The sequence below is a fragment of the Protomyctophum parallelum genome (assembly GCF_964188405.1).
Source record: "Protomyctophum parallelum genome assembly, chromosome: 14".
Lineage (NCBI taxonomy): Eukaryota > Metazoa > Chordata > Actinopteri > Myctophiformes > Myctophidae > Protomyctophum > Protomyctophum parallelum.
Window position 1 is genome coordinate 34833604 of NC_139709.1, and position 25549 is coordinate 34859152.

Consider the following 25549-nt stretch of genomic DNA (forward strand, 5'->3'; position numbering starts at 1 on the left):
GAGCCATTTCACAAGTAAGTTGATACAGTAGCAGCAACTTTTTTTTGCTCTCACTTTCTTTTCTGCCATGACAACGACCACAACTCATTAAAGTTTCATTGGCAATTTAACGCAAACTTGGCTCACAGCATCCAGAACGTGGGAGGCAAGTTTGGCCACAACTAACAACACAGCTGACAACGTAATGAAATAGCCAATGTTAAAAATGATTATGTTTTATTTCAGATTTCTGTGGTTGCAGACTTGCAGTTTAACAATTTAAATGTTCTTTTTCTAAATATTCTAGCCTACCAGGAGAGGAGGAGACCCCTGCAGAGGTGCTGACTGACTGATGATTCAACATTGTTACCCCGATGCCTGAAGTTGAACCCCTTAGATTCCCTTCAAGAGAAGGAAATGATCTACAAGGTTTGTATTGTGTTTGTTACTACTGACTGTGTAGTGTGTAGGCCTATAGTTTGTTTGATTTTGTCGTGTGTGTGTGTGTGTGTGTGTGTGTGTGTGTGTGTGTGTGTGTGCGTGCGTGCGTGCGCGCGCGTTTGCGTCAGTAATTCAGTATACTGGTACACGTGCTTGAGCATGCATATACTTGTGTTGTGACTCGATTTGATGATGCAAGGCAAAAGGAACCCCATCCTGCCAGCCCACTGTCTTTCTGGTGAGTATGTGAATACATATACCAATATTGTTAAAGTAGGCCTACCAGGAATTGTTTATTAATGAATTACATCGTTTCGGTACTTTGGTGTTTAAACTTTTAGCATTCCTACTTTCTCTATAGTGTTACTGTTACTATACCTAGTGTTACTGTGAACTCTAAACAACTCTCCTCTCTCTCTCTCTCTCTCTCTCTCTCTCTCTCTCTCTCTCTCTCTCTCTCAATTCAATGCAATGTAAATTAAGTTGGTAGGCGAGTTCTCCGGATAGCCTACCGTCGTCTTCTCCTGCATGAATGTGTTGTGGTGGCTCACCGTTCTCGTGTGTGTGTGTGTGTGTGTGTGTGTGTGTGTGTGTGTGTGTGTGTGTGTGTGTGTGTGTTTTCAAGCCACCTGCTTGAAATGGAATTAACAAAATAAATACTTAAAGAATATAATCATCAAAATGATTTGCAGCAGGCTATATCCTATTGCAGACCCTCAAGGGTTTTGTCTGGTTATTATAATGGCTATAATTGTTTTATAATTGATACCAGCCATGGATAATAAGGTTGATATAAAATGTATGCCTTATACTGCAGATGAACAGAGAACTGCACAAGGGACTCCAAAAGGGGCATTATGCTGTATAGCCTAGGCTACTTTTGTTCCCTTTTTTTAGTTTTTAGTTTTTTACTCTATACACAGTAAACTAATTGTTCAAATTATACAGTGGACTCAAAATGTTTTACTCGCCTTTTGCGAAGATCTATAAATTCACAAAACCTGTAACCGTCTGTCTGAACAGCCTCACTCTTGGCATGTGTGTCCTATACAGTATTTCCTGAGATACTTATATATACTTTTCTATTATATTTCTGAGGACTGAAAAACTGTGAATGTCTGTATCGGTCGGTCTGGGGGTGTGGGACCCAGCTTCCATGATTGGTCAACCCGACCCGAGGACTTACCTTATTGGCCGAGCTTCACATCACGTTTGTGCCTCTGCGTCAATGTGTTTGTTGTGTTGGCAGCATGCAGGCACCAGCTTCCCTGATTGGCTATAACTCCGACCTGTCGGCTTCTCTGATTAGCTGAGCTTAATTGGTTGTCATGTTTGTACCGTTTTTCCATTATAGTTGCTGGTGTGTGAGAAAATATGAGGTGAGCCTAAAGGCTCATGCATACTACAGTTTTTAGGAGATCACCTACTCACCGTGGTGGTTGGAAAAACTACAACATGATGTCGCCCCAACACACCTCTGTGTTGGGGTGAATATATCTCTCTGTTTTAACAAAACGGTGGTTAGTAGCCTACTAAAAACAGAGAGATATGTGTTAAACATAGTCTGGACTTTCGTTGATTAGGTGACCACCAAACTACAACATGACGTCACGAGCCGCGGTGAAGAGCAAACCACCGCCACCATCCGGGCGCTTCTCTCTGTTTTTACTCAACGTTATTTCAGCTCCGGTGGTCACCTCACCACCGGAGCATTGGTCACCTCACCACCGAAAATCCAGACTATGAATGAGCCTTTAGGTGACCGGTAGCCTGAGCTAACGCTAGACATTTCTGGCCTAGATGGGACAATTTACAATTTACAATTTACAATTTACAATTTACAATTTACAATTTACAATTTACAATTTACAATTTAGGCATTTAGCAGACGCTCTTAATCCAGAGCGACTTACAATAATCAAGAACAAAAGCATGGGAATACATCACAAAAGGGAGGGTCGCGGCTCAGAAAAACGCGCACCCTGACGCGCACCCTGACGCGCACCCTGATTGGATCTCATCGATCTGTCCGTCACCCCCGGCCCCTCCTCTCCCCCCTAGTGCAGCGCTACGTCACATCATTTGGAGCGACGCCCACCCGGAAGGGTTGACTCCCACTTTTAGACCAGAGCGGCCAATGCGTTCCTCCAGGCTTTCAATTTTTGCACCAACAAAGTGAAAGCCTGGTACCGAGGCTAGGTGACCGGTGACCACCGTGGCGTGACTGTCATGTTGTAGTTTTCGGTGGTCACCTTTTCACCGAAAGCCAGACTATGAATAGCCCTTAAGGCCCACTGCACCCAAAGCCTTTAAGACCCGCACATACTTCAGTTTTAGATGACGTCACGCAAGCGGGGTGACGTCATGTTATCAAACAGTGAGGAACTGGTGTAACTTAGGAGTGGACCCAAGTGCAGGAACTCAAACAAACGTAGAAGATGAAGAGTTGAAGACGATATAATTTACGAGGACACTCACAAAATAACTAACACAACAACTGAACTTAAACATAACACTGGCATAGAACCTGACACACGACATAATATGACCCAGTTGGGTCATAGTTGGAGCAGAGAAAGGGAGGGCGCAGAGGCACACTGAGGCAAACAGTCACATCATCTCATGGGGGCGCACTGTATACAGTCAGACAGAGGCCCGTGATTATGACACTGTGTCGTGAAATCCTGCAGAACACAGGAGATTTTGTATCTTGTTGACATTTTGGTGTCAATATCAACTACTGCTGTCAGCTTCACACTGCCAGCACTGATCCACTCTTGCATGATATTATGCATCGTGCAGAGGTGCAGACATAGTATCATTCATGTTGTCTGTGCATGAGGAGTTTATGGAATAACATGAAACGCATCATACATCATATGATTAAATGTGACATGGGTGACCGGATAGCCAAATGGTTAGTGGCGGGCGTGTACCACATTGGCTCTGTAGCATCAAGTCCCTGGGCCTGCATGGTTCGATTCCCGTCAGGACGAATCATTTTCTGTATGTCACTCCACTACCCTCTCTCTCTCTCCTTATTTCCATAGTCTCTCTGCTATGTATCTGTCAAATAAAGGCAAGAAACACACAGTAAAATTAGGTAGCAATACACATACAGTATGACATGATCTGATTTTGTTTCTACATTTATTTACGAAGACTTTGCGTATGTAAATAGAATTGTAAAATACATTGGTTGTCACTTTATTCAAAATGTCCTATAACTGTCCAAAGTAGCTGTGAATGGGCTGGCTGTGGCATATATAGTCTGTTGGCGTGTTGCTTGTCGTTTGGCAGCCAGATGGCGTCCTTTCACCACAAAGAATATTGCCTGTGGGTTTGCTTCAAGGTTCTCAAACTAGTTGATTGAGATTCTACTCTCTCACTCCAATATGGTGAAAGATATTATTATGTTATTAATAGATAATTTATTTAGATTTATTTAGTTTTTATATTTATGGGTATTGTGGAGCATCCCCAACCTAAGTTTTTCCACAATGCATGTACTATATCTGGGTGACAATAAACATCTTGAATCTTTTTTAAAACATATAAAGAAAATTGAAAGCACAGAAAAGGTGTACCGGTAGTCATTATTTCAAATTCGGTCTTTTTTCCCTTTTGATTTGATTCAGTGAGTTACTAGAGATTTCAGTCCAGTACATATACTGTATTTCCTCTGCCATACCGGAGAGGCTGTAAACTGTTGACTTGCATCGCTCAAAATAAATGTCTCCAAGTGATATATTTGAAATTCAGTTGTCAGTGTTGTGCATCTCCCAAGATCAAGAAGATTTTCAAGCCGTCTGCCCCGGCAGACGTCGCAGATGTGCCTTGGTTAACACCCCCTCGCCATGTGTCAACAAAGCTATTTTCCACATCCAGGAGCTGAAGAGCAAGGTGGAGAATTGGTGTCAACAGGTAAACGGCTGGTGTCAGATGTGATCAGTGTGGACAAAGTATATCTATTAAGTATTCAAAAGCACACATTACATTTTCGGAAATGTTTACAAACTTTCAGGCATTTTCAGAAAATGACAAAAATTGTCAAAATAACAAATCTATAAGCTCACAGTGTGCTCTGCTCTTTTGGAATATGGCTTAAGTGGTTCATTCATAATACAGTATATGTTATATACAAGTTTCAGTCCTAAGAGTCCCTTCCTAGAAGTGTAGTGGAGTCAAAATTACCATATTTTAAATGTAGCGGAGCGAGAGTCATCAGCTTGCAAAATACAACTGTTTTAAATATTCCAAAAATGTACAGTATTCAAGTAAATGTACTTACTACTGTCGCTACTGTCCACTACTGGTAGTGATCAAACATCTGATACGTTACAAGTATAATAAGCTAATCTACCTGGAGGAACAAAAGGGCTCCATTTTCGTCAACGCTAAACCCCTTATCCCTAAACTTCTTTGCCCTTTTTTACTATTTTTAAAAACATTTTTGAATAGTTCAACTAGCCAATCTACGTTGACACATTGTGAGCTTGTAGACTGGCCATTTTAACTATTCAAAAATGTTTAGCAAAATAGTAAAAAAAAAAAAAAGCAAAGAAGTTTAGGGGTAAGGGGTTTAGCAGTGACGAAAATGGAGCACTATTGTATGTGTTTGCCCCATCCTTTTGTTTGTTTTCCTCCAGTCTGGAAATCTCCAGCCACATGAGAAACAGCCATACCGCAAACATTTAAGGTGAATTAAGTTTCACCTCCTTTTTGTCATTTTGTCCAATTGTCATTACAGTTACTTTTTTCCCTAATTGTCATTACTAACCCTATGCATAATATCCATATCTAAGGTTCTTACATTTTTCTTTAACCAGGTTTCAGTCACATGACTCCGATATCAAATCCCTTGTAACTACAGAGTTGTTCATCGAAGGCATTGGACTCGGTGCGAGAGGTGAAATAACGTATTTAATTGTATGAGGCTGTTTGAGGCTGACATGGACAGAACTCACCATGCACACATGCATATTGAAAATAAGAGCCCATTTTCTTTCTTCTTCTTTTTCTCAGATTTCCTGTATACCGTATATATATCTCTAAAACAGTTTCACACAACATCCTTTTAGGTTAATAATGATTTGATCATACATAAACACTCAAGTGCGAGAATCTTCATGTTGGCAATCTCTCCCACAGACAGCGGCCCATTGCCCCCGCTACGCAAGGAAACAACAGATGTACTGGTGGAAGTTCTGTATCTGATTGAGCGTCTGGAGGCTGATCGTCAGGATGCAGAGGAGGCTCTTCAAAGGGAGAAGAGAACCAAGAGAGCTTTGGAGAGTAAAGTTGACAGTTTTTCGTTATGGAAGCAACAGGAGTACCCTCTTGTAGTCCAAAAAGGTTTATACCCTCTCCAAACAGCTCTTCTGTATTATTGTAACTTTCCCATTATTTTATATAATTAATATATCTTTGCATTTGTTTAGAGCACGAGGCTTGCACCAGAGACATCGCTGAGCTCAAGTGGCACCTGAAACGGAGAAAAGAGAAGCTTGAGCAAGTGCAGGAGAAAGTGGAGCATATGGAGCTTCTGAACCGGCGCTTACATGAGGACATCAGCGTTGTCAAAAAACATGGTCCTGCTGTTAAAGAAAAGCTAGAGCTGGAGGTTGAGGCCCTGAACCAAATGAGCACTGCCCAAATAGAGGTATAGTCTATAGACAACGCTCTTGATAAGAAATGTGTGTCAATGAGTGTGAGTGTGTTGGGGAGCGATTGCTTTGAAACACAACGTACAGGGATTGTGATGCCCCTATAAAAGATGATGAGAAAACTAGCAGTCAAAACACATATATTGTTGTTTTGTTAAAATAAGTGTTAAATAGCTCTAGCTATATCATTGTTATAGAGCAAGGGTCTTCAACAAGGTCTGGTACCCCTAAGACTAGGTGGTCCTCAGAGTCAGAGATACTACAAGGGGGTCGCCAAATCTTTGTGTGATAGGAGGAACTTAGCCTCAGAAACTCAGACGTTTTTTATTTTGGAGGAACTTATTCTGGGGAAGAAACAAAAAACATTAACACTGATGATTCAATTAAGCTATCTATGAAATCTATGAAAATGTTTAAAGGTATATTCAGTGATTTCACTTAATTCAAATATCACTTATTTCTTTGTTTTGTTGTGATAATCCTCCCTACTATAGAGTGTGCTGACCATATAAGGAGTTCCTCCCTGTCCCCAGTTAACCCCTGGGGGTCAAAAAACCTTAGGTTTCGTTTTTGACTCTCTATCCTGATTGGACGAAAGGCTGGGTCCCAGGCCAAAAACGAAACCTAAGGTTTTTTGAGTGAAATCAATGAATATACCTTTAATCTGCAACACAATTTTATAAAAGATAGAGTGTGAGCGTTCTTCCCAGCTCTCCAGCTCTTTAGTTAACAGAATGTTTTCGTCAAGATATCAATTTTATCAGAAGAGCAAACTCATACAGGATAGGATAAATAAGTGACATTGGAAGTAATTACACAATGAAATGAACAGACAACATTGGAACAGGAACACTATAAAATAAATGAAGTTTATGAAGTATAGTCTCTCATTATTGGCTGAAATTATCAACCCATCTGGAGAAAAAAAATCTGTTTATTGAAGAGCTGGAGAGATGGGGGACTACTGTAACAATGATTACTATCAGAATATAGAGCTTTAAGCTTTAAACTTTTTGTTTTAACTAAAAAACATCACAAATAACCCTACCTTTCAACTCAATGTTGACAACTAACATCATTGCATAACAGTGGCTCTCACCGTCTGTTTTTAAAATCACAACCATTTATACTGTTGTGTAAATGTACTAGACACTAGGATAATTTGGTGAGAAAGGGAACTAATTCACTCTCCTGGGAAACCATCCGCTTGCTGTTTACATGGGTTTGAAGCTCATGCAATGGTGGTACAGTACATACAGCATATAGTATCCATTGTACAGTATGTAGGCTATCTGTTTCCTTCAACTGTCAATAAAACAAACTAATTGTTAACGGCAGACAGACCGATAAACTCTATAGCAATCAAATGAAGGTGTATGCACAGAAAAGTTCTATTTATGATATTGCTTTACTCATAAATTATAATTTATGGCAAAATGTGTTTACTGACACTGTTTACCAAAATACAATCATCATACAATTGCTCTAAGAGCAAGGGTACAGTAGTAGACTAATGCTCGGATCCGATGCGTGCACAAATCTGTACCTTACGATAAAGAATAATTGCATATTGTGTCAACACCATAAATATGCCATACACAAACAATTTTTAAACACTGCATCACGTTTCTAAACTTTATTTTATTTTATGTCTTCGCCACTTCTCTCAGCAAGGACTGCTTTGTGAGACCATACTTTACCGATACATACCGATTATACATATGTTTTAACCCCTTTTTATCTGATGGCCTCACTGATGCATACCGCCATGGGAGTCACAGCACTTCCTTTTAACAGCTAGGGCATGATTAGACCACTGCGCTGTGTGTTTATAAAGTCAATACCAATATGTACGGTTTGTTTTAGGCTGATGAAATGAGCACGAGAACACACAAGTATCTGCATTTGGCCGAGGAGGAGTTAAAGGAGAATGAACAAAAGGCGGACAATAAAAGGAGATCAATGGAGTCAGTAATGAAGGACCTCGGGAATCAGCTGGCTGAAAAACGGTGAGTATCAAAGGGTCTACTTCATGAATGGAAACAAAAGGGCATCACCATCAAAGAAGCCAAATAATTGGAAGGTATTAAAAAAGCATCCCCTGTGAAGCATAAGCCATATAGTTACATCATCATCATATGCACATGGTGGTACATGTACACACATGGTCATGATGTGTCTTTTTCTATTTTGTTTTTCCTTTTATTTCCAGAAAAGAGCTAAATCAGTCGAAGGCACATTTGGAAGTTCAGTGTACCAACAAGAAGGATGCCGAACAACTGGCTGCTCATAAGAAAAAGCAGTGTGCAGCCATATTGGAGCATATTCCTGAAATGGAGGCGAGCGAGACATCTCTGAGTGACCGGGTAACTGATACAGTGTGCTGCAATATGCTTGAATACACACACAATGCTTGACTTCACACAGCTGACAGCACTAGTCTAATTCACCTTTCTGGCTTTTTTTTTTACTGTATAGGTCTTGAAACTGAATATTGAAATAGAGGGAGAAGTCCGAAAGACAGCCGTGTTGAATGAGCGGCTAACTAAGTTACAAGAAACCATTACAAAAGCTGTAAGTAATCTCATATAACCTTTTAGCCGTATTGTAAAGATATATTATACTTGTTAGAAAATATTGCAACTTATACAGTCATATAATATCTATTATCTATCATATAATATAAAGTCTCCTCAGACTCCTCCTTCAGACGCACGTTTGAAGCCTGTCCTGGATGGGAGTCTCCCCCCCCCCCCCCCCCCCACACACACACACACACACACTGAGGTTTTGTTAATACTGTAGATAGTTGCAATATAAGGAAATGGAGTGCAGAGAGAGCTAGGAATGACAATCATGCAACACAGGTATCAAGCCGGAGATGAATGCTATTAGTCGACACAGAATCCAGTCAGCCTTGCTGTTGTTGTCACAATTGCATTGATACTCTAACTTTAACTTGTTCCTTGTTTCCAGAAGCTGGATGGGGAGGAACAGGTGTTTCGCTTAAAAGAGGAGTTCCATTGCAAACACAAAGCACTAATGGCACTCCAAGAGGACAGCAGAGAGTACGAGCGAGAAGTCCAAGACTACAAGCTGAAAATGTCCAAGAGGTATAGATAATCACTTTGAAAATGAGACCACTGCAACCACATGAAACATGTACTCTGGCAGAATCATTTCACCGTGAAAATACATCACAATTACATATTATCAAAAGGTGAAATGGGTATCGATCTTCAGAATACTCGTGTCTCTACAATTTCAAATGAAACTCATTCCCAGAGTACAAGACATGAGCAGCAATAGCAAAGTCGCGTTCCATCAACTGGATTATAGTCATTTTCATTTGTTGCAAGGTCATTTCTGGGTATATTTACTCGCTCGTGTGCATCTGCATTTCTGTGTCTATATAGTGAAGAAACGGTGAGGCAGAATGTTATGGACAAGAAGGCCATGCTTCAAGAGATCTGTGAGAGTGAAGAGCAGAGGGACCGCGCCAAAGATGAACTGACCCAGGTTGCAGCCCAGCATGGTGCCATCAAGACCAGGAGAGAGGAGCAGGAGCAGCTCACCTTCATGGACGAACAGAAGGCCAGGGTTAGTGGAAACATACACACCCGTTTTTTTTAAAGTTAAGTTTGTGTGTGTGTGTGTGTGTGTGGGGGGGGTGTGTGTGTGTGTGTGTGTGTGTGTGTGTGTGTGTGTGTGTGTGTGTGTGTGTGTGTGTGTTTTGTGTGTGTGATACAGCTGCGCCCTCTGGTGGCGGGCGGGTGGTGTTACAGCGTGACACACAGACAGACAGACATGTTCTGCTTTAGGTCTCATAGTTAGTGTTCATTGCATTCGCAACTATGCTGTGTACATTATTAGCCACTGTAACCCTAGCATCCCTGTTATGGGCATGTTGTAATGGACATGCACACAGTCATGCATTGCAATGTGGAGAATTGCTTTTTTTCCCCCCGAAGTCTCCTGAAATTGAACACAGTATTTTCCGTTGAACAAATTTGTTTAGAAGTCCATGTTGTACACAGCATCTCCACTAGCTAAAGAGTGCTGGGTTGCGCCCCGAGAATAGCTGATCTACAAGTTCTCAAGCTTGAGCGTGAGCTTGTAGATCTGCTATTTTCGCTATTTTTGTCCAAAAGTGCCCTCCTACGGGATTTCAGCCCCATGCCCCTCTAACACTCTCTGCATGTCCCTGGTGTTAGTTGTGAGCTTGTAGATTGGTGATTTTTCCCAAAGATATTTGGTATAGAGGGGGAAAAGGAGGGGGCCAATAGACCCCTGGGGACCCCAGACAACAAAGTATATACGGTTTCAGTGGTTAAATACTATGGAGTGACTTGTCTTCCCTACTGAAATGCTCGGATGCTGCAGAAAGTGACAGGAAGCCTGAAAACAGAGCTGACGGGTGAGGTGAAACGCGCGGCAATGCTTAAGGTAAACTACTGCTACTTGAGTCACTACAGAAATAAAACAACAGCGTATAATTGAATTATAAATGTAACCAATGAAAATAATAAGGCTTTATACGAGATGTATATATGCATATAATGTTCTTCACATCAGAGTCAATCTGCAACGATCACTGAAGAGTTACACCAAGAGCGATTAAATTTGGAGCTCACCAATCAAGAACTTCAGAAGGAATTTGAAGATGTATCCTCGGCTATGAAAGACCTGGAGACGGAAATCGAGGCACTGCGGAAACTTTACAATGATAAATCTCAGGTACAAAAATGTGTCGTGTTCTTCTAGGTATTTTGAAAACACACACACTCAGATAAAAAGAAACAGTTGCATGTACAAAAAAATTAATTGCATATTATGTCTCTTTCAGAAAATCAAGGCTTTGACAGAGAAAGTGCACAAAATCCAGTCTGAGCACAGGACCATATCAGACAGCCTTGAGAATGAGAAAAGACTCAAATTTGACCAGCTGACTGCTGTCAAGGTAAATCAGGCAATGCTATGGGTTGCAAAAAAAGCAATGATAATGTCAGGTTTGTTCAGTGAAAAGCCAGTCGGTCATTTTGTTGTTGGGCAAACAGTTTTGCGCTGTGTGTGAACATTTGGTGCAACCAAGGTGTGTAGAATATCTTAACGTGAATCCTATTCTTTGTGTACTGCAGGAGTTACAGAGAGCAACAATAAAGAGATATGACCAGACTCTGAGCAGGATCAGTAGCCTGTCAAACAGGTCCACAGAGTATAGAGCTGCATCAGATAACATGGAAAAAACAGCTGCAGCAATGCCAGAAATCATAGATGAACTTCAGTAAGAATCCATAAGCACAGTGATTTTTCAACCAGTGGTCCTTGAGGGGATTCCAGGTGGTTCCCATGGCTATAAAAGATGGAAAGTTGGTAAACAAATGGTCCCTTTTAGATCTTTAACTCTTGTGTTTTCTGACTCTCAAGAGTCAGACAAATGCACATAAAGTGCACAAAGGCCCGCACTCCGTCTGCACTTGAATTACAAACTTTATTCATAGGCAACGTTTCGGCCAAAGACCTTCTTCAGGCATCTGCTGATAATAGGTAGCCACACAGCTATATACACACACATAGATACACAATGACCAATCACAGTCGCCCTCGTTAATAGGGATGAGACCCATAGCAGCAGGTGGTGAGCTCATTTGATTGAGTGATCACATGTCTATAAGCTTATAACAATGAATACACATTCTTCAATTAACTATACAACAAATACAGTGGATCATTATATGAAAACTATGTACAGTACAGATCAATCTCAAGAGTAACATTTGTTAAACATCGATCTGCATTACTTATTATTTACAAGAAGTTTACACAATTAGAGAATGTAGATTTTATTTTTTCATTTTAATCGAGATATTCAAAGTTTAGGGTCTGAGATGCTAAATTAAATGGTCCATGGCTCAAATGTCCAAGAAATAATGGGCCTTGATATGAAAAGGGTTGAAAACCACTGATATAGCACATCAAACTTTCATGATAATAACACATCTGAGAACACGTTAATATATTCCATTATTCCATCATTTTTTGTCACTGTATTGTTATTATATTTTTAAAATGACGTCGAGAAGCATTCACTTTTCTTTTCTGCTTTCAGAAATGTGCTTGATACTGTGGAATTTGAAAACCAATCAGCTACCCTCATAATGAACACCTTGCAGTCTGATATTAACGACTACCAACAACGGACGCAACAATCCATTAAGACACATACTACTCATTTGGCAGCGAGACAAAAGAAAATGGAAGACACCAAGGTATAACCACAATGCTACTGTGACTGAAATATCATCCCAACTCTTTTTGTGAACGTGACATGGTACGGGGGGAAAACTGTCATGCTGTACTTTTTGTGTATAAGGCCCATGTGCCAAACACTGGCAAAGGCAAGCTGGAGAGAAATCTTATTGTTTATTTGTGGATTAGCGTAACCGAATTACAGGTCACAATCCCTTTCTTAAGAAGAAAATGCCGTTTTCTTTCTGGGAAGAGAAAAGAGAAGCAAGCAATTAAAATTACAAGCCATGGTCAATCTTGTTTAAGTGCTTTTTCCCAAATGACAACTCACTGTTCTTATAGGCTTTTTTCTGGTCAGATTTGATGATGCGTGGTGGGTGCTTGGCCCATTTGGTGACCTGAAGGCCTGGATTTAAAATCGGAATTTCAATGCAAGCTTCAACCCTCAATAATATAAGAAAAAACATCATTTTTCGTTTGTTTTTTAGTCACCTCACAAATATTTGCCTGTATAAACATTGCAGTTTGCGGTGCACGAAGCAGCATATATTTAAATGGTCCTTTTGTAATAGAATCCCCTATTTATTGTAAGGTTTTCATCTGCAGGATTATCAGCCCCAGCCAGAGCTTCTTTGCTGATGGGGGTTTCACATGGCTTATCTAATGTGAAATCGCCATGTGGTATATAGTTTCATTAAACGGTGATCAAGAATGCATTAGTTCAAAACAAGAAAAGGCAATGGAGCTTAAGCTGCCATGCATCCAAGTGCAGCAACTTTAAAGAAGTTGTTGGCGTGAGACAATTTAAGAATTAGAAGTCTTCCTCATAGACACAACTCCCATTAGCCAGATAAAAGTCACCCATGCAAAAAGGGGTTTAGTCTTTTCACTTGACAGAATAAAATGGAAAACAACAATGCACCTCACCAAAATAAAAAGATCAGAGAGAGAGAGAGAGAGAGAGAGAGAGAGAGCGAGAGAGTGTTAACTTCTAGGGAAATTGGTTACTTTGATCAATGCGCGCGTTCAATATAAAGCACATATAATGTCTGCATTAGCATAACATAATAAGATGGACTAACTGTTCGGAAATCATCGTGCATGAAGTGGAATGGCCAGACAATTTCAGATACAAGATTCCATATAAAATTGCTGACTGCATAGGACACACTTCCATAAACCCCTGTAGGTTACAACCCCACCTCCTTTTCCAGAAATGTTAATTCTTCAGTTGTGAGTGTCAGATATAATTGATTAGTATTACTAATGGCTTTGTGTGTGTGTGTGTGTGTGTGTGTGTGTGTGTGTGTGTGTGTGTGTGTGTGTGTGTGTGTGTGTGTGTGTGTGTGTGTGTGTGTGTGTGTGTGTGTGTGTGTGTGTGTGTGTGTGTGTGTGTGTGTGTGTGTGCGTGTGTGTGCGTGCGTGCGTGTACACATGCCACATGCGCGTGGGTGCGTGCGTGAGTTAGAGAGTATGTTTCTGTGTGCGAGATTGCGAGTACAGACAGTACATGATGCATCTGTGTGGGCACGTTTAATGCAATGTGTACCAGATTGTGTAGTCGCTTTTTAACACCTGCTCAAGTCAGTTACTCTCTGAAGATGCCTTCGGAAAGACACCAATATTGTGTTCTGTGAGATGGAATCAGGTGACCTGTTGGTCCAACACAATCTCTGGTCATCTCTAATCCCTACAACACCCTCTCCAAAGGTGTCTGCTTTCAGACACATGGCCATTTGTTAATTTGATCAGGGCCTGTCGTTTGGCGAGGACAAAGTAAACAATGCAAACTGCCGACGCTATCAGTTTCTTATGGGCAATGAAGTGTAATTTGTTCCATTTACACTTCACAACAGCATCAGATGGGCTTTGTCAGTGCTGCATGGAGTAATTAAACCTGAAATCAATAGCAGGCATTTGTCATGTTTACAGCCCCTCTTTCTGCTGGGTTAAACTCATCACTTTAGTGCTGTTCTGTTTTACTGCAGAGACACACTTCATTATGTCTGCAGGTAGAGTTGAGATATTCACTAGCCGCACATCCAATCTTTGGGAAGGGGATGTGCAGATGAAAGGCGGACATGCAGAGCGAGACACTCCCTCGTATACATGTTATTTACTTGATTTCCTTAAATAGAGCCCGCTGTTGTTTGCCTCTTTTAGCCAAGAACATGCTTTGGAATTGGTATGACCGTATTAAAGATCAAAATGACATTGTTCCCCCCCCCCCCCTCCCATGCCGTTACTATACTATACCATTATTTTCTGCATTGACTCTCAGATCCCTCGAGCATGCAAAAATCCTTTCCCTCTGTATCTCTCCATTATGGCATGTATTGCTGTAGAGTCATGGACACATTGATCTATACATTTGATCACTCATTATGTGTCTTGACAGCCATATTGTACATCATGCTGCCTCAGCACTTATTCATTCTGCTGTACGTTGTGGCAGCTTGCTTTTGCCATGCAGGCTTTACTATGGCCTCATACATACAGTACAGGCACCAAAAAATATCAGCCCCAGCACACCAAGCCAATTCTGTCATGCTTATCGGACCGGGCCAGCTCTGTACTGGTACCCTCCGCCCCCTCCGCCCCCCCCCCCCCCCCCCCCCCCATTACACCAAATATGTTTTGCAGAAAAAATATATACATAGGCTTAAAGTGGTTAATAATTCTCATCACGCATATGCTATGAAGCTGAATATCCATGTTCATTTCAATCTAGACGTTCATTTGTGTTGCTTTTTGTTGTTCGTATAGGAAGCACTAAAGATGGCACTGAAAGAGAACATTGTGTTGGCGCGGCACTACAGAGATCTCCAGAAGACCCTTCTGGTAGTCAGACAAGATGCGGCGCGTGTGTTGAACGAGAAGAACCGCGTTGAGATATCTTTTCATTTCCAAACACAGGTAAGATTCCCCCCCTTTTATTTATTTTATCCAAGTAGAACACAGGTTGTATGCTAGTGTAAAACTATTCTCTTCTAGTGTATTCTATTCGGCCTGCCCAGGTTTGCCAAGTGACTGGTGTGGTGTGGTGTGCTCTGCTTTGCATGGGGCGGTAATTTCCAGCTCGGTTTTAGTTGGGCACCCAATGAGGAGGTAACTGCAGCAAACTAATAACGATGAGATAACTTGAGTGGAGGAGGATGATGGATGTGACATAATGCAATGCTGGGCTATGTAGTCTCTGCACCCAGGGGAGTATGACGGGTGGTGGAAGACGGTACATGTAAATACTGTACATTTTTAGGTATAGTCCAAGGTGAAACACTTTCATTATCTTTCTGTTACTGTTTGGTAAACATTTTCCAAAATATCAGATCTACAAGATCTCAACATATGGGGGGTTACATTAACCTCCATATGTTGTTAAAAACACAGCATAAGATCAGAGGGAGAAAACTTTTTTCTCAGAAAAAGGAGCGTTTTCAATGTTAACAATCAGAGACGTGCACACATTTTACCCGTCTGTAAAACAACTGCCCTCTCCAGACCACGAATGCAGCATTTACTACACGGTGAAAGAAATGCAAATGCCCTCCTCTCCTTTCCATGCCATTAAGGCAGCATTCAGGAGAATTGCTTTTTCTTCCCGAAGTCTCCTGAACTAATTTGTTTCGAAATCCATGTCGTACACCGCATCTCCAGTAGATAAAGAGTGCAGGGTTGCGCCCCGAAATTAGCTGATCTACAAGCTCTCAACGCGTCGCAGCGCGACGCGTTGTGAGCTTGTGGATCTGCTATTTTTGTCCAAAAAGTGCCCTCTTAACGGGATGTCAGCCCCGGCCTCTCTAACACTCTCTGCACGGGCCTGGTTTTCAATGTTAAAAATAGAATCAGCTGATCTTGATTAGTTGAAAAAGACAATTGGACAACATCGAACAGTCTCGGCTTCATAGTCAGTGACACCGTTTAGGCTGAAATGGAATCACACATGACAGCCATGACACCAGAGAGGAACCAAACCAACCAGCACTGCCTTTTGCTTTGAGCAAAACACAACATCGTATCTCCCCCCAAATTACTAATACCTTTACATGAGCAATTCCTCATCTAACTGCACGAATGTTATCAAGTGAGAAATGCATGCAGAAATAAAATCCTGTGGACAGGATTTGCCACGCTCGTGATCAAAGCCTGATTTTCTTTTACTCCCTCACCATTTTTGTTTGTTTCAACTCTGCAAATTCATAACAGCAGTTTCTCACCAACAGTATGTTGTGCCTAAACAATCTTATCATTTATATTGTTTATAAGTTATAAACAATAACTTGTTTATAATAATGAATAATAATAATGAAATCTAGATGCATGTTTTTGCAACTCATAAATGTACGTTATTTTATTGCGCAAAGGTAGTGAGATCTAAAGTCTAATCTACAAGCTCACATTGCCTCACAACAATGGGACACATTGTGAGCTTGTTAGATCTGCTGCTTTGGGGAAGGGGAATGAAGATTTTTGCCCAAAATAGGGACACCATGGTTGAAAGTGATTCACCCATTCTGGGCGGGAACCCCTTTTGGTGTTTTAAGCACTATGTTGTGCTTTAGCTATTTTTGAAAAATCATGAAAATGTGGCGCAAAATATATTCTTTCAGAGTGAACGTTTTTAACTCAAATCTTTGCTTCTGGGGGGGGGGGGTCCCTGGAACAACATATGTTCAGATGGGGGGTTGGCGACCAATTACACAGGCTATAGTTTTTGGGGTCTTTGACATGAACAACTTTGAGAACGACAAACATAGAAAAATGGGTTTTTCAAGAAAACTGTCAGGATTTAGAAGACATTTGTAGAATCGTCCCCGGTCGAAATGGGACTTTAAAATATGAGAATATATATCAGACTGCTGTTAGTTTATCTCCCACGAATCAATTGTGTTAAACTGATTTGCCCATAATTTGGAAGCCGCCTTGCAGTTTACATTTGCCTTGTTGGAATCATTTTGATAGCTAAAAGCAATATTACAGTGTATGACTTCTCACACGAATCATGTTAAAAGTGTTAATTCGTTTGGAAAGCCCTGTAAATTGGTTGATATTCAGCAGAGGGAGCCAAGGAAAGCTATCTCTAAACTATCCTTGAAATATTATCTTGACATCAGACTTCCCTAATATATATAACACTGAATGGAAAGAATCCACTTGTGCTCCCAAAAGGGCCGCCTGCTACACATTATACATTAAAGAATGTACTCATGCATTTAGTGCAACGTGTCAGTAATACAAAAGTTGTACTGTTGTACCGTTTAGACTGTAGCGCGGAAGAATTTCAACATATTCTGATTAGTTGCATAGTCATCGTAGAAGCAGGTGCTAATTGTCTTGTCTCGTTATTATGTCATGTATCAGTTAAGTATTCTCTCTGATATAACTTATGATACATGAATATCAAATAATTGTTTTCCTCAGAGCAATTCCAAATCCCTGTGTTAATTATTCTGTACAAATACCGTCTTTGGGCTAAACATTTCAATTAATCCAACATAAGACTGTAGATATTCGCAAACACAAAATAAAAGGTCTCGATCACATAGAGGCCCATTAAACGTTTCAAAGAAGTATAGGGAGATCGAGGACAGATTAGTCTGAATGTCAATAATTCCTCAGGGCATCATCACTAAAACGGATGTATCATGGATGTGAGGTGATGGCGTATTAAAACAGACGTGTTGTTGTCATGTATGCAAGGTGAGATAGAATACTGCATGTTAGCCAGTTAGCTTAGCTGTGTTTTTGGGTGAATTGGGCTAAAGTGCCCTCCAATCCTGGTTCCCTCCATTGAATGCAACAAGTACACACACACACACACACACACACACACACACACACACACACACACACACACACATACACACACACACACACACACACACACACACACACACACACACACACACACACACACACACACTCACACACACACGTGTGTGTGTACGTATCATAAATGAGGAAAATGAAGAATCACATCGATACTTTGCCTCCAATGGTCCTTGCTCTTCTTCCTGCAAGACCTCTCATGTCTCTCTCTACTGTACATGTAAGAGCTGCCTTGTTTATGTGGCTGTTTCTCGCTGCTCCTGGGTTTTAACGGGGTACACCATAAAGAGCGTTCCTGTTATTGTCTTTTTTTCCTGCAGGAGCTGATGGCTGAGCTAATTCGCTTTAGTTTTTCTATGCACTGGGGAACACATTGCCAAGCAATGATAAGCTTTGTAGCAAAGAAGTGGAGAGATGAAGGGAGAGAGAGAAACGAGAAGAAGGAGAAAAAGAAAGAGCAATGGCATCTATCAGAATTTAAACCTCTTTGCTTGGAAACTGTGTTCAAATAATAAAGCGAGCAGCATGTCTTTCCAAGAGACTGGGAATAATTTCTGGTTTCGGTGGGGGGTTCATGACTCCGTGTGTATGTGTAAAATATGTCTTGAGGGGATTGGTATAAAGTTAAACTGGGTGAAGTAGAAATATTTTACTCATCAGCTTTGCAGTCACAGAGTTTGCCTCGGCTAGAACAAAACTGCTGAAGCATTTAGAGAAAATTAACCCCCCATCCTGGCAGCCAGATGTGACTGGATTCTGATGAGTGCACACGAGTGGGCAGAGAAACCAAGAGACTGTGAAATTCCTGTCAGGCCCGTGTACTGCAGAATGGGCTATTGACTGCTTTCTCTATTCCCCTCCATCATTCTTCTTGAACACTGCCATTAATTTCCTCTCCTGCTTTACCAATTCCTTTTCTCTGCCTTCTCTCCCCCTAGCTCTCTTTGTTGCAGAAGAGGATGCACGAAGCTATGGTGAAATACTTCAAACAACGCAGCCTCTATAGCCAGGCTGAACTGGACCACTGCCAGGCTCTCTCTCAAGAGACCAACCAGAAAATAAAAACAGTTCAGGTATTTGTACATATAAAATAGGTCGGGGGGGGGGGGGGGGGGAAGACACGTATACCTGCCACCATTAAGTTTAACAGAAATGCAATAGGTAGTACGTTAATTTCATACGATTCTGAGAAACGTATGAGCCCCGTCAAGGAAGTGAAAACACATTTTAACAAGCAAAAACAACAACAAAAATACAGAGTTGCCTAATGCCTCCTTTTATTTGGCCATGCAGGCACAGGGAGCAGGCAATATACCACAGTAAAACATTCACCAGGGCTGTCCGCATCGCTGCTATGGTAGAGTTAAAGACGCCAGTCTTACTCTATATACATCCACTCATCAGATCACAGACTGACGTGATGGATGGTGTGTCTGTGAGAGTGCCTATGCGGTGACCCTGTATCTGGGGATAGCTCAGCCTCCCCAGATAACTCTATATATATACCTTCACTCCGGTCGCACCTATTCCACAACATTTGGTCATGGAATAGTTTTGTGTCTTGTATTTTTTTTAACCGGGGATTATTTGTTTGTTATGAATTATTGTTCTTTTCTCTTTGAGTTTGCTGTTAATTCAGTTGGCTCAACAAGAAGCCATAAGCTCAGGAGTGTCCAAGGTGCAAAACGTCTTTGTCGAGTCAAGTAACCTTTTCTCTTTCCTGAATAAAAAGTGAGACCAGACCACATTCCGCAAGGTTGAGAAGCGAAGGATCTTCAATTAGTGGATAATCGGTGTCTAATCTGTGCTGTGACGTGAGATGAGGTCGAAGCGGACAGCGGGACAGTGATGAATCTATACAAAATGTCCTGTCCTGCATTACCGCAGAGGCAGGTGGCATGGAACCATACTGTGGAACTCCACACTCTCATTTCCTGTAGTTCCTCCTTCCCCTATAGTGGTAAGAGTTTAGTAACTCTAAAAGGACACGTTTATCAGTTCCAAACCTGTAAAATAGACACTGGATATATATTATTGTGTATAGATTTCAGCCAAAAAGTTGAGATAATATTGAAAGAAGGCAGAACTGATATGATTTGATTAGGCTTCCCCCCCCCCCCCCCGTATACACCTGTATCTTTTTGAGAAATAACGCTGAGCGATATTTCCTTCTAAATCTCCTCCCCTCCTTGACTGCTGACATGGTATTTGATGGGTCTGGGTCCAGACATTACAGGAAGCAGCCATGTCTCCTGGCGGCCCATGCAGCCTGAAGAGGCCCCAGCAGATCACAGCTCAAGGCAGGGATAGGAGTGGGGCATGGAGGGGGAGGAGCCATCAGAGGGCTGCATCAGAGTGTGAAGGACAAAAGAGCTGGTGTATTCAAGCGTACCGCACCGTCACCCGTCACAGCCCAGCACAGGGTCCATCAGAGCAGGCAGCACTCACTTTAAACAGGTTCAGTCCTGGACTGTCTCTATGCACCATGCAGCTGCAGGTTTCAACCTCACAAAAAAGTGTATGCTTAGAACATAATACAAATGAGTAAATAAAAATGCCCCTGTGAATAATATTAAAGACCCTGCAGCCAATGCAAGCTTTTTTTTTTAGACCCTCAGACATTAAGTGCACAGCGCAAAAAGATAATCGGAGTTGTGTGCATATACACAACAGCTCCTATCGTTACGTTACTTCACAGATTAAAGAATCCAAGTGCTGCATAATTGCCCGATTCACAGAATATCAATATCGCTTGCCAATTTATAATAAATAAATCAATAGAAACCCGGTACAATTTTTTGTTTTTTCCGGAACAAACCGGGAGCAGACTGAATCCTGATGATGGGGCCCATACTAATCCATCATGTCCACTTAACCTCACAAGCAGAGAACATAAGCGAGGTCAGGTTAAGTAGTTTCACGGCTAAAGGCATGTTCAAATCAGAAGCCAAATGTTACTTTGCTTGGAAGTAGCTTGAGGGGAGGAAGGGCCAGGGGGAAGCAGCAGGGGGGGATGTGGGAGGCAAAGTGTGTGTGTGGGGGGGGGGCTGTCATCCTGTTACACTGCTGCCAGAACTGGCAGTTCAGTTTTTGTGTTCTGCCAGTTTACACTAGGGATGGCATAATTGACAATGGCTAACAGCGGAGAGCTAGTGCCGAGCCTTGTTGAATGGCCGGTAATGATTGGAGCAGACGCCCACTAGCCCCGTTCCCGGGGGACGGTAATCCAAGATCCTGTTTCTGATATAATTGTTAGTCAGAGAATTTCTGCATGGCTAGGCCGGTTCAGATTCCCAAGCCGGTTGACAGTGCCAGGCAGTTTAATAGAAAAACTGGATGCTGAGGTTTTTTAAAACAGAGGAGCACTGAACCCGCACGTGGTTCACCAGTCCAGGAGCCACTTGTTCTTCCTTCTTCCGCAAAAAAAAAATAAGAACAGAGTTGGTAACTTTAACTCTCACAATTGCATAGCCACGTCGTCAGCAGCATGAGGGGGGCTACCATTAGTCGACCTGTGTTTCCGTCAGTGCTGCTGGCTCTTCATTCAACGTCACTGTTTTCTTAATTAGCCCCGCTATTCATTGATTCTATTTGCTTCCCTTTATTCAAACAGGAGGAGTTGTCAAAAGCCATCCAGCGCATCTCCGCGTTCCTGCAGTCTCTGACAGATGACTCTACTACCGCCGACGATGGCACCGCGAACAAACAAGCCAGTCCAGCGGCTGCCGGCCCGAACGAGAGGATGCCTGCAGTTCAGATAGGAGTGTAATTGGACATTCACCTGAACCAGACAACTTACTTACCCCAGCACGCTTCACTATCCCTCCTCTTTAATACTTGCAGCAAATCCATAACAATGAAACAGGTGACTTTCATGCTGCTGTCAGGACTGATCTAATTTTAGCTGGGTGAATGATTGCAATTGGCTTTGCCTCATCAGATAATTAATCTATGTCACCATTAATTGGAAAAGAGAATAATTACAGGCAGTGTTGACAGAAATTCTACGCTTCTCCAGATTCCGAGATCTAATTACAACTAGTGAAACCCCCGTGACCTTAACTAGCACTTAAGGACCCCCTCGTCCACCTTGACCATGCCCATGTGAAGACTACCCTCTTCTTCCAGAGGAGCCCCTGTTTTTGTTTTCGCCGTCTGCTCCCTCCCCCCCCCTCCTCTCTCTCTTCGCTCTCTGAACGCTGTCTCCCTCAATCACTTTTCAATATTCAATCTTAATTTTGTGGAAGTTTAGCATTTTCAATGAGCTGGAGATGAATGATTAATGAATAAATTTAAATGCTTCATTTTGTCCATGGATCATTAGTTAAGTCCTTTGTGGGAAGGACCTGCAAAAGGAGTGAAAATTATTGAGACATTAGCCTGAAGCAATCCAGGGGTAAATAGTGTGCACAAAAAGGATGTTGTACTGTGCACACTATCCACTGGCTTTCTAAAAAGAACCCTGGGGAAACACTGCTTTCAATTTGGCATCTCAACTGAAACACACCTACTGTACTATATTTAGAGAAAATTGATTTTTGTTTCATCATGTTTCAACCCCACAATATTAATGACACAGAACAGTAATATCCGCTCCATATACACAGTGAAAGTTATAGGTAAGATGAGATTTTTCAAAGATGTTATTGTTGTTGTATTTGAAGCGTTTGCCGTTTTCATCAAAGCGGAAATGAGCACGGGCGATAGAACGGTCACACACACACTGTGCCTTTTTGTGTGTGAATGTTGTCACCTGACAGTCGTTCAGAATCAGATCTTTGTGGTCTCACAGTTAAAGGACCACTTCACCACTTTTCAACCTATCTTCATATAATAGGTCCTCACTAATAATCATGATAAAGTGGCACCATTTCTTTCTACTCAGTCTGTGTCTCATAGGAGGGCTGTGGGCAGTTCAGAAACCCGTCCACCAGTGACATCATCGTTAGGCAGATTTGCAAAATTTGTATTATCGTGAGAACGATGGCTTCCATTTTCGCATTGCAACTTTTCAGGAATAGAAAGCCTGCAGTTTCGATTAGCTTGGATTCCCCATCAATGATGTCACTGGTGGACGGGTTTCTGAACTGCTCACAGCCCTCCTATGAGACACAGACTGAGTAGAAAAGATTCTGCCATTTTATCTTGATTATTAGTGAGGACCTATTATATGAAGCTAGGTTGAAAAGTGCTGAAGTGGTCCTTTAATGTTTGACATTCATTCAATATATGCTGTGTTCGTTTGTTTCTTCCTGTGCCCCAGTGGTCCCCTGTCTGCTTGATAGAGATGCAGATATTGTGTGGAGAGGTCAGAAGTCTCCTTTGCTTGCGGGGACAGAGGGGGGCAGTGTGGAACAACAACCCAGGGTAATAATACCAGTCGGTCATCATGGCCTTGAAAATGCATTGATGATTGCTTGTAAGAATTAACGTGTGCGTCCCGCTGGGGAAATGTAAAATAACTTCGTTAAAATGAAAAGCTTTAACCCATTTAGGCCTGAGGACGATTCTACACACATAGAAACTCATGTTTCTATGGCAGTCGTTCTCAAACATGTTCGTGTCAAGGACCCCCAAAAATACATGTAATTGCCCGCCGAGCCCCATCTGAAAATATGTTGTTCCAGGGACCCCCCCCCCCCCAGAAGCAAGGATTTGAGTTAAAAATGTTCACTCGGAAAGAATATATATTCGAAATTTGTGCCACATTTTCACGATTTTTCAAAAATAGAAGATCTACAAGCTAAGTGCCGCGCTACGAGCTTGTAGATCTGCTATTTTTTCAACAGATAAAATAAAACATAATGCTTAAAAAACACCAAAAGGGTACTTCCCGCCCAAAATGGGTTAATGTATTTTCTTTTCTTTTTAATTGGTAGGTTTTCACACATTGGGAGTTTCTTTAAAACCTCTCTCTGCACTCTTGCACATAGACAATCCTCCGTGGACACACCAGTATGCAGGATATGGCCAGCCTAATGGCGCTAAGAAGGTGTCTCAGGCCAGCGGCTTGCTAAGATACTGCCTCCCCTATCTAAAAAGCACCTTGAAGAGGAAAGATGCTTGCGGGTCCGTCTGCTAGTTTTTTAGTGGTTATATATGGCAATATGTCAAATGAGGGCACCTCCCCAACACATTTATCTCCTCTCCTTGCATCCAATCAATCCCCCAAATAAATGAAAGTGAGCTAGAGCTGGATGTCATCACATTTATCTGCGGGCACGCCTCAAAGTATATGCACCTGCATGCAACGGCTCCTAAAGCGGGTAGACTGTGTGTGCAAATACTGATGGGGGGAGCTATAGCCTACTTGACAACTGAGAAGATGTATTTTCTTCCATGTTATAGGCTGGGTTTTCGGGGATGATGAGAATGCCTCACTGTGGCAATTTTATTGTTATATTCTGTGACACATGAAAGTAGCTTTATAGTACTTTATTTCTCTCTGTTTTTTTTTTAATCAATGTCTCGTTTTGCTAAGACACGGTGCACGGGAGAGACTTTTGCAAGATAGCGTGATTTCCAATTTTCGCCTGGAGGAGCCGGCCATGCGGACCACTGCCCCGTTTCACTTGGCCACACGTCACTGATCAGCCTCTGATCACTGGTGTGAAGCCGAGTGGATCAGAGTAATGTTTTGTGTTTGGGAGGCTAAATGAAGGTCTGTTTGAGATTCCTTTCTTTTTTCTTTAGACCACGTACCTCCTCCTATAAGCCCCCATTTTAATACTTCTTTGTCACAGTGTGAGTGTCGTGGCACACCGAAAATAGCTGATCTACAAGCTCACCATGTGTTGCATCCACGACGTGTTGTGAGATTCTAGATCGGCTAGATGTTTTAAAACAAATATATATAAAAGTATACAGTATGTATATATATATATATAATATACACAGTGTTTGTCTATATATCCATACTGTATGATACATGTGTATGCATATGTAGGCCTATGTATATACAGCCAGGTATGTATATTAGGGCTTTAAGCAACTAGTCAACTATTCAACTAGTCGACTAGTAAATCCACTAGTCGACCTTGATGTACAGTTTTTAAATGTACAAATATTTATTTCCAAAAAAAAAATATATATATATATATATATTTTTTTACATAATAGGTAGTTTACTAGTCGACTAGTAAACTAGGCAACTAGTCAACTAGTAAAAATGACTAGAAGTGAATGCCCTAATGTATATATGACCAAAGTAGGGCCGTCAGGTTGAAAGATAAACATGTAAAAGAAAAAGAAGAAGAAGAAAAAGACTATTCACACTGTCCAGTCTTCTCTCTTTGTTCATGTGCGAGAGGGGGACTTGAGCCACGGAGCTGATGGAGTCAAAGAAAGAATGTGAGTTGAGAGAGGTGCTGCTACTGTGTCTAAAA

General features: G+C 41.5%; 1 protein-coding gene across 1 annotated transcript; it reads left to right on the top strand.

The window, feature by feature from the left end:
* Positions 1-353: 353 nt before the first annotated feature.
* Positions 354-22321, top strand: ccdc178 (coiled-coil domain containing 178; the record flags this gene model as incomplete). The annotated part of the gene is made up of 19 exons (XM_083782406.1): positions 354-408; positions 4208-4344; positions 5070-5119; positions 5250-5329; positions 5572-5775; positions 5862-6082; positions 7953-8095; positions 8299-8452; positions 8565-8660; positions 9063-9199; positions 9503-9686; positions 10470-10532; positions 10662-10823; positions 10933-11046; positions 11225-11370; positions 12196-12355; positions 15102-15251; positions 19103-19237; positions 21778-22321. The coding sequence occupies 19 exons, from the start codon at positions 354-356 to the stop codon at positions 21931-21933; spliced, it is 2547 nt and encodes an 848-aa protein (XP_083638532.1). The 3' UTR covers positions 21934-22321.
* Positions 22322-25549: the final 3228 nt, after the last annotated feature.